This window comes from Leishmania mexicana, contig 1 (assembly GCF_000234665.1).
Source record: "Leishmania mexicana MHOM/GT/2001/U1103 WGS CADB00000000 data, contig 1, whole genome shotgun sequence".
NCBI lineage: Eukaryota > Euglenozoa > Kinetoplastea > Trypanosomatida > Trypanosomatidae > Leishmania > Leishmania mexicana.
In genome coordinates this window covers 1-10,377 of record NW_003946432.1, presented here as the reverse complement: position 1 = coordinate 10,377, position 10,377 = coordinate 1, and the positions used below count along the sequence as shown (strand labels likewise).

The following is a 10,377-nucleotide window of genomic DNA, read 5'->3' as shown; positions in this document are numbered from 1 at the left end:
ACGCCACGCGGCTGTTGGCAGTGGACGCCCTTCCTCCGACGGATGACGAGTGTGCATCCGACGCCGCGCCACAGTTGAGCGAGGTGGCGCCTCAACGCGATGCGGCCGCGTCCCTGCGTCGCAAGCGAACGCGCGATGATGCGTCTGATTCGACCTTCTTGCCGCGGCGGCGGCGCTTCTCACGTCCGCTCGATAGGGAACCGGGGACTGTTCCGCCCGCGCCGTTGCCGCGGGATATTCGCCGTGCTCTCCGCGCGTCGGCCGACACTGCAGCGCAAGAGGCGAGCCAGGCAGCTCCGCTGGTGTCCATCGATGCTCTCCCTGCCGCGCCTGCCCAACACGCATCCGAGGCCGTGCCACAGCCGAGCGAGGCGGCGCCGGCGCTGACGGTGGACGCCCTTCCTCCGACGGATGGCGAGTGTGCATCCGAGGCCGTGCCACAGCCGAGCGAGGCGGCGCCGGCGTTGACGGTGGACGCCCTTCCTCCGACGGATGGCGAGTGTGCATCCGAGGCCGTGCCACAGCCGAGCGAGGCGGCGCCGGCGCTGACGGTGGACGCCCTTCCTCCGACGGATGGCGAGTGTGCATCCGAGGCCGTGCCACAGCCGAGCGAGGCGGCGCCGGCGTTGAGGGTGGAGGCTGCGCGTTGCATGTGCCGTAAGCGTCTGCGGGATTTCTCGTCTGAGTGGATGTTAGCGAAGCGGCGGCGCTGTACTTCACGCAGACTGGAGTGTCCGCTGCCGCCTGTGCGGGCTGTGACGTCGCGGCGGTGTACCCGCCGGGGTGGCGGCCCGTGCAAACCGGCTGCCGCGTCGCGCTCATCCCTGAGGGGCAGATGGCGTGCCGTGGTGCGTACGGTGCGCAGGTGGTGCCAAAAGGCTTTGGGTTTTGGACATCGGCTGATTTACCGCCGTTCTCGCGCCTCCGCAGGAGAAGCGGCGCCACAGTCGAGCCAGGCGGTGACGCTGCCATGCAAGAACGCTTCGCCATCGGATGTCGCGCCAGCCCCGCTTGCCGTGTTGCATCCCCGCAGGGCGCCCCTGCCGCCATCTGCTCACTGTATGACTGACTCGCAGTTGGAGACTGCGTGCTGTGCAGGGTCCTATGATGCGGCGAGAAGCGGTCTTGCGCCGGAGGGTAGAGGGACAAGTGAGTAACGGTACCGCGCAGAGAGGCACTGAGAGCGTGGGTGTTGTGGCCAAAACCTTGGCGGCACTTGTAGCCGTGTGGGCCGCTGTAGCGCATAGTGAACATGCGGTCGCGAGAACCAGAGGGCATCCGCGCCTGACGGAGAAAGCTGAGGCACTGTTGAGTCCTCTCCTGCGCGATGCCTCAGCGCCTCTAGACCAACTGGCGGTCGCTCGTCAACTGCTCGTGGACCTGCTACGTCACCAGCTGGTACGGCACCACCTGAGGTGAGCGTTCCCAGTTAACTGGTGCTGCGCCCGTGTGGCGTATGCGACCGGGCCTCTGTGCGCTTTCCTTCTTTTCCTTCCGTTGGTGCGTGTGTGGGTGTTGTATATCACCACATCTCATATATCTATATATATATGTTGTACATATACATAAGTGTGTGTTTTAAGTGTGTGTGGTAAAAATATAAGTGTGTGTGTTTTAAGTGTTTGTGTGGGTGCGGGTGGTGATGGGTCCTCATAATTTTTTTGTCTGTCTGTGAGCGCACCGAGGGTGCGGGTGGTGGTGGGTCCTCATAATTTTTTTGTCTGTGAGCGCACCGAGGGTGCGGGTGGTGGTGGGTCCTCATAATTTTTGTGTCTGTGAGCGCACCGAGGGTGCGGGTGGTGGTGGGTCCTCATAATTTTTTTGTCTGTCTGTCAGCGCACCGAGGGTGCGGGTGGTGGTGAGTCCTCATAATTTTTTTGTCTGTCTGTGAGCGCACCGAGGGTACGGGTGGTGGTGAGTCCTCATAATTTTTTTGTCTGTCTGTGAGCGCACCGAGGGTGCGGGTGGTGGTGAGTCCTCATAATTTTTTTGTCTGTCTGTGAGCGCACCGAGGGTGCGGGTGGTGGTGGGTCCTCATACTTTTTTTGTCTGTCTGTCAGCGCACCGAGGGTGCGGGTGGTGGTGAGTCCTCATAATTTTTTTGTCTGTCTGTGAGCGCACCGAGGGTGCGGGTGATGGTGGGTCCTCATAATTTTGGTATCTGTCTGTGAGCGCACCGAGGGTGCGGGTGGTGGTGAGTCCTCATAATTTTGGTATCTGTCTGTGAGCGCACCGAGGGTGCGGGTGGTGGTGGGTCCTCATAATTTTGGCATCTGTCTGTCAGCGCACCGAGGGTGCGCGTGGTGGTGTTTCCCCCCGCTGGATGATTGCGCCGCGACACCCTGTCCAACGGGACGGGGGCATGACGGTGTGCGGGTGGTGGTGTTTCCCCCTGCTGCATGATTGCGCCGCGACACCCTGTCCAACGGGACGGGGGCATGACGGTGTGAGGGTGGTGGTGTTTCCCCCTGCTGCATGATTGCGCCGCGACACCCTGTCCAACGGGACGGGGGCATGACGGTGTGCGCGTGGTGGTGTTTCCCCCGCTGGATGATTGCGCCGCGACACCCTGTCCAACGGGACGGGGGCATGACGGTGTGCGGGTGGTGGTGTTTCCCCCCGCTGCACGATTGCGCCGCGACACCCTGTCCAACGGGACGGGGGCATGACGGTGTGCGGGTGGTGGTGTTTCCCCCCGCTGCATGATTGCGCCGCGACACCCTGTCCAACGGGACGGGGGCATGACGGTGTGCGGGTGGTGGTGTTTCCCCCTGCTGCATGATTGCGCCGCGACACCCTGTCCAACGGGACGGGGGCATGACGGTGTGCGGGTGGTGGTGTTTCCCCCCGCTGCATGATTGCGCCGCGACACCCTGTCCAACGGGACGGGGGCATGACGGTGTGCGGGTGGTGGTGTTTCCCCCTGCTGCATGATTGCGCAGCGACACCCTGTCCAACGGGACGGGGGCATGACGGTGTGCGGGTGGTGGTGTTTCCCCCCGCTGCATGATTGCGCCGCGACACCCTGTCCAACGGGACGGGGGCATGACGGTGTGCGGGTGGTGGTGTTTCCCCCCGCTGCATGATTGTGCCGCGACACCCTGTCCAACGGGACGGGGGCATGACGGTGTGCGGGTGGTGGTGTTTCCCCCCGCTGCATGATTGTGCCGCGACACCCTGTCCAACGGGACGGGGGCATGACGGTGTGCGGGTGGTGGTGTTTCCCCCCGCTGCATGATTGCGCAGCGACACCCTGTCCAACGGGACGGGGGCATGACGGTGTGCGGGTGGTGGTGTTTCCCCCCGCTGCATGATTGCGCCGCGACACCCTGTCCAACGGGACGGGGGCATGACGGTGTGCGGGTGGTGGTGTTTCCCCCCGCTGCATGATTGTGCCGCGACACCCTGTCCAACGGGACGGGGGCATGACGGTGTGCGGGTGGTGGTGTTTCCCCCCGCTGCATGATTGTGCCGCGACACCCTGTCCAACGGGACGGGGGCATGACGGTGTGCGGGTGGTGGTGTTTCCCCCCGCTGCATGATTGCGCAGCGACACCCTGTCCAACGGGACGGGGGCATGACGGTGTGCGGGTGGTGGTGTTTCCCCCTGCTGCATGATTGCGCCGCGACACCCTGTCCAACGGGACGGGGGCATGACGGTGTGCGGGTGGTGGTGTTTCCCCCCTGCTGCATGATTGCGCCGCGACACCCTGTCCAACGGGACGGGGGCATGACGGTGTGCGGGTGGTGGTGTTTCCCCCTGCTGCATGATTGTGCCGCGACACCCTGTCCAACGGGACGGGGGCATGACGGTGTGCGGGTGGTGGTGTTTCCCCCCGCTGCATGATTGCGCCGCGACACCCTGTCCAACGGGACGGGGGCATGACGGTGTGCGGGTGGTGGTGTTTCCCCCCGCTGCATGATTGCGCCGCGACACCCTGTCCAACGGGACGGGGGCATGACGGTGTGCGGGTGGTGGTGTTTCCCCCCGCTGCATGATTGCGCAGCGACACCCTGTCCAACGGGACGGGGGCATGACGGTGTGCGGGTGGTGGTGTTTCCCCCCGCTGCATGATTGCGCCGCGACACCCTGTCCAACGGGACGGGGGCATGACGGTGTGCGGGTGGTGGTGTTTCCCCCTGCTGCATGATTGTGCCGCGACACCCTGTCCAACGGGACGGGGGCATGACGGTGTGCGGGTGGTGGTGTTTCCCCCCGCTGCATGATTGCGCCGCGACACCCTGTCCAACGGGACGGGGGCATGACGGTGTGCGGGTGGTGGTGTTTCCCCCTGCTGCATGATTGCGCAGCGACACCCTGTCCAACGGGACGGGGGCATGACGGTGTGCGGGTGGTGGTGTTTCCCCCTGCTGCATGATTGTGCCGCGACACCCTGTCCAACGGGACGGGGGCATGACGGTGTGCGGGTGGTGGTGTTTCCCCCTGCTGCATGATTGCGCAGCGACACCCTGTCCAACGGGACGGGGGCATGACGGTGTGCGGGTGGTGGTGTTTCCCCCTGCTGCATGATTGCGCCGCGACACCCTGTCCAACGGGACGGGGGCATGACGGTGTGCGGGTGGTGGTGTTTCCCCCTGCTGCATGATTGCGCCGCGACACCCTGTCCAACGGGACGGGGGCATGACGGTGTGCGGGTGGTGGTGTTTCCCCCTGCTGCATGATTGTGCCGCGACACCCTGTCCAACGGGACGGGGGCATGACGGTGTGCGGGTGGTGGTGTTTCCCCCTGCTGCATGATTGCGCAGCGACACCCTGTCCAACGGGACGGGGGCATGACGGTGTGCGGGTGGTGGTGTTTCCCCCTGCTGCATGATTGTGCCGCGACACCCTGTCCAACGGGACGGGGGCATGACGGTGTGCGGGTGGTGGTGTTTCCCCCTGCTGCATGATTGTGCCGCGACACCCTGTCCAACGGGACGGGGGCATGACGGTGTGCGGGTGGTGGTGTTTCCCCCCGCTGCATGATTGCGCCGCGACACCCTGTCCAACGGGACGGGGGCATGACGGTGTGCGGGTGGTGGTGTTTCCCCCCGCTGCATGATTGCGCAGCGACACCCTGTCCAACGGGACGGGGGCATGACGGTGTGCGGGTGGTGGTGTTTCCCCCTGCTGCATGATTGTGCCGCGACACCCTGTCCAACGGGACGGGGGCATGACGGTGTGCGGGTGGTGGTGTTTCCCCCTGCTGCATGATTGCGCCGCGACACCCTGTCCAACGGGACGGGGGCATGACGGTGTGCGGGTGGTGGTGTTTCCCCCTGCTGCATGATTGTGCCGCGACACCCTGTCCAACGGGACGGGGGCATGACGGTGTGCGGGTGGTGGTGTTTCCCCCTGCTGCATGATTGCGCAGCGACACCCTGTCCAACGGGACGGGGGCATGACGGTGTGCGGGTGGTGGTGTTTCCCCCTGCTGCATGATTGTGCCGCGACACCCTGTCCAACGGGACGGGGGCATGACGGTGTGCGGGTGGTGGTGTTTCCCCCTGCTGCATGATTGCGCCGCGACACCCTGTCCAACGGGACGGGGGCATGACGGTGTGCGGGTGGTGGTGTTTCCCCCCGCTGCATGATTGCGCAGCGACACCCTGTCCAACGGGACGGGGGCATGACGGTGTGCGGGTGGTGGTGTTTCCCCCTGCTGCATGATTGCGCCGCGACACCCTGTCCAACGGGACGGGGGCATGACGGTGTGCGGGTGGTGGTGTTTCCCCCTGCTGCATGATTGTGCCGCGACACCCTGTCCAACGGGACGGGGGCATGACGGTGTGCGGGTGGTGGTGTTTCCCCCCGCTGCATGATTGTGCCGCGACACCCTGTCCAACGGGACGGGGGCATGACGGTGTGCGGGTGGTGGTGTTTCCCCCTGCTGCATGATTGCGCAGCGACACCCTGTCCAACGGGACGGGGGCATGACGGTGTGCGGGTGGTGGTGTTTCCACCCGCTGCATGATTGCGCAGCGACACCCTGTCCAACGGGACGGGGGCATGACGGTGTGCGGGTGGTGGTGTTTCCCCCCGCTGCATGATTGCGCAGCGACACCCTGTCCAACGGGACGGGGGCATGACGGTGTGCGGGTGGTGGTGTTTCCCCCTGCTGCATGATTGCGCCGCGACACCCTGTCCAACGGGACGGGGGCATGACGGTGTGCGGGTGGTGGTGTTTCCCCCCGCTGCATGATTGCGCAGCGACACCCTGTCCAACGGGACGGGGGCATGACGGTGTGCGGGTGGTGGTGTTTCCCCCCGCTGCATGATTGCGCAGCGACACCCTGTCCAACGGGACGGGGGCATGACGGTGTGCGGGTGGTGGTGTTTCCCCCCGCTGCATGATTGCGCCGCGACACCCTGTCCAACGGGACGGGGGCATGACGGTGTGCGGGTGGTGGTGTTTCCCCCTGCTGCATGATTGTGCCGCGACACCCTGTCCAACGGGACGGGGGCATGACGGTGTGCGGGTGGTGGTGTTTCCCCCTGCTGCATGATTGCGCCGCGACACCCTGTCCAACGGGACGGGGACATGACGGTGTGCGGGTGGTGGTGTTTCCCCCTGCTGCATGATTGCGCCGCGACACCCTGTCCAACGGGACGGGGGCATGACGGTGTGCGGGTGGTGGTGTTTCCCCCTGCTGCATGATTGTGCCGCGACACCCTGTCCAACGGGACGGGGGCATGACGGTGTGCGGGTGGTGGTGTTTCCCCCTGCTGCATGATTGTGCCGCGACACCCTGTCCAACGGGACGGGGGCATGACGGTGTGCGGGTGGTGGTGTTTCCCCCTGCTGCATGATTGCGCCGCGACACCCTGTCCAACGGGACGGGGACATGACGGTGTGCGGGTGGTGGTGTTTCCCCCTGCTGCATGATTGTGCCGCGACACCCTGTCCAACGGGACGGGGGCATGACGGTGTGCGGGTGGTGGTGTTTCCCCCTGCTGCATGATTGCGCAGCGACACCCTGTCCAACGGGACGGGGGCATGACGGTGTGCGGGTGGTGGTGTTTCCCCCCGCTGCATGATTGCGCCGCGACACCCTGTCCAACGGGACGGGGGCATGACGGTGTGCGGGTGGTGGTGTTTCCCCCCGCTGCATGATTGCGCAGCGACACCCTGTCCAACGGGACGGGGGCATGACGGTGTGCGGGTGGTGGTGTTTCCCCCTGCTGCATGATTGCGCAGCGACACCCTGTCCAACGGGACGGGGGCATGACGGTGTGCGGGTGGTGGTGTTTCCCCCTGCTGCATGATTGCGCAGCGACACCCTGTCCAACGGGACGGGGGCATGACGGTGTGCGGGTGGTGGTGTTTCCCCCTGCTGCATGATTGCGCCGCGACACCCTGTCCAACGGGACGGGGGCATGACGGTGTGCGGGTGGTGGTGTTTCCCCCTGCTGCATGATTGTGCCGCGACACCCTGTCCAACGGGACGGGGGCATGACGGTGTGCGGGTGGTGGTGTTTCCCCCCGCTGCATGATTGCGCCGCGACACCCTGTCCAACGGGACGGGGGCATGACGGTGTGCGGGTGGTGGTGTTTCCCCCCGCTGCATGATTGCGCCGCGACACCCTGTCCAACGGGACGGGGGCATGACGGTGTGCGGGTGGTGGTGTTTCCCCCCGCTGCATGATTGCGCAGCGACACCCTGTCCAACGGGACGGGGGCATGACGGTGTGCGGGTGGTGGTGTTTCCCCCCGCTGCATGATTGTGCCGCGACACCCTGTCCAACGGGACGGGGGCATGACGGTGTGCGGGTGGTGGTGTTTCCCCCTGCTGCATGATTGCGCAGCGACACCCTGTCCAACGGGACGGGGGCATGACGGTGTGCGGGTGGTGGTGTTTCCACCCGCTGCATGATTGCGCAGCGACACCCTGTCCAACGGGACGGGGGCATGACGGTGTGCGGGTGGTGGTGTTTCCCCCCGCTGCATGATTGCGCAGCGACACCCTGTCCAACGGGACGGGGGCATGACGGTGTGCGGGTGGTGGTGTTTCCCCCCGCTGCATGATTGCGCAGCGACACCCTGTCCAACGGGACGGGGGCATGACGGTGTGCGGGTGGTGGTGTTTCCCCCTGCTGCATGATTGTGCCGCGACACCCTGTCCAACGGGACGGGGGCATGACGGTGTGCGGGTGGTGGTGTTTCCCCCTGCTGCATGATTGTGCCGCGACACCCTGTCCAACGGGACGGGGGCATGACGGTGTGCGGGTGGTGGTGTTTCCCCCCGCTGCATGATTGCGCAGCGACACCCTGTCCAACGGGACGGGGGCATGACGGTGTGCGGGTGGTGGTGTTTCCCCCCGCTGCATGATTGCGCAGCGACACCCTGTCCAACGGGACGGGGGCATGACGGTGTGCGGGTGGTGGTGTTTCCCCCCGCTGCATGATTGTGCCGCGACACCCTGTCCAACGGGACGGGGGCATGACGGTGTGCGGGTGGTGGTGTTTCCCCCCGCTGCATGATTGCGCAGCGACACCCTGTCCAACGGGACGGGGGCATGACGGTGTGCGGGTGGTGGTGTTTCCCCCCGCTGCATGATTGCGCAGCGACACCCTGTCCAACGGGACGGGGGCATGACGGTGTGCGGGTGGTGGTGTTTCCCCCCGCTGCATGATTGCGCCGCGACACCCTGTCCAACGGGACGGGGGCATGACGGTGTGCGGGTGGTGGTGTTTTTTTTCTACTGATGGATTGTTCAGCAACATTCTCTCTAACAGTACAGGGGCTTGACCTTTGATGCGCGCAGAAACACCGGCGAACGTGACGGTGGCCTGATGCGATTTCTTCGGGTCGTGTGAACCAACGCCGGACAACGACGTAGAGGGATGTATATTCCGTTATCATGCAGGTGCTTGCGCGCATCTCTTCGACGCATTTCGGAATCCGGCAACTCTTCCTCTGCTCTTCTCGCCTTTTGCGGCTTTTTCTTTGTCCCCTCGCACGTCGTGTGCTCCTTTGGTTTTGGCGAGTGGCACGTACGCTGTCACCGTCTACAGAGCAGCCGCAACTGATGCAACTGGGGGCGCCCAGTGGAGTGCTGTGTATCCTCATGCAGGCATCGACCTGTCCAGCCGCCACTGCAGGTCGTGTGCTGCAGAAGTGAGTGCCGCCACCGCAGGAGCCGTTTTCATTTCAGGTGCACTGTCAGCCAATTATGCACTCGACGGCGGCAACTGTGGGTGCACACGCTGCGCTTCACATGCCGCTGGTAATCTCTTTTTCTGACTGCCTGTAGTCCACCTGGAAACTATTCACCAGCCCCCGCAGAGCAGGGGTTGCAAGGAGGCGCCTGTGCTGCTCCCCGCATCGGTCTTACCAGCACCGTTGCAGTGGCCTTGCCTCTCTCGCACACTCAGTGAGTCTTGGGTGATGCCAGCAAGGGCCTGCCTCCGTCTTGCCTTGAACGCGTGGCGTGACTAAAGAGTTGCAAGCACCGGCTGCACATCTCTCTCGCTCCTGTGGTCGCCATCGACTTGATGAGCTCTAGCGTGTTCCCTGACGTAGGGCAGTCTGTGCACACCAGACTGCAATGGATTGCTCTGACGGCTACTTGGAACACAAACGGCTGCTGCACTGATGTTGCGCAGCACAGCTTCCTTGTGGAGGCGCGTTGCCCTCGGCCGACGCTGAAAGGCGAAGACCATGACGTGTGTGCACCGCAGCTGCGAAGCAAAGGGTGTGCAGTTTGGGGTGCAGCTGAACTCGGGGCAGCGATAGGAAAGTTGCACACGTTGTCTGCAGCGTTGCCGTGAAGAAGACTGCGACCTGCAAAGACACAGAAGAGGAAACAGAAATTCGCTGGGATGCTCTTCTCTACCCGCCACGCTGTGGTTAGAATGTGCGTCTGTGTGCCGGTGTGCTTGTGCGCCTTGCCTCTGTGACGTGGTGGGGCATGAAGAGGAACGCCCACTGCCCGACTGCGCTGGCTACACTTCGTGTTGTGTGTGTTTAACCTGCTGCTGTATTTGTGTGTGTTGTGAGTTGTTGGCGCTGCTGCTGCGTTATAAGCAGACCTGTGTGCAGGATTGTGATGGTGATGGTTGTGGTTATGGCTGTGGATGTGTTGCTGTTATCCCTTGGTGTGTGTGGTCTAATAAAGGTTGTTGTGTGCGTGTGTAATGGTACGGGTTAGGGTTAGGGTTAGGGTTAGGGTTAGGGTTAGGGTTAGGGTTAGGGTTAGGGTTAGGGTTAGGGTTAGGGTTAGGGTTAGGGTTAGGGTTAGGGTTAGGGTTAGGGTTAGGGTTAGGGTTAGGGTTAGGGTTAGGGTTAGGGTTAGGGTTAGGGTTAGGGTTAGGGTTAGGGTTAGGGTTAGGGTTAGGGTTAGGGTTAGGGTTAGGGTTAGGGTTAGGGTTAGGG

At 63.9% G+C, this 10,377-nt stretch overlaps 1 protein-coding gene across 1 annotated transcript; it reads left to right on the top strand.

Moving 5' to 3' along the window:
* Positions 1-1,157, top strand: LmxM_22_1690_1 (uncharacterized protein; the record flags this gene model as incomplete). Its single annotated transcript, XM_003886552.2, has 1 exon — positions 1-1,157. A coding segment is annotated over one exon (1,157 nt), but the record flags the coding sequence as incomplete, so codon positions are not given.
* Positions 1,158-10,377: the final 9,220 nt, after the last annotated feature.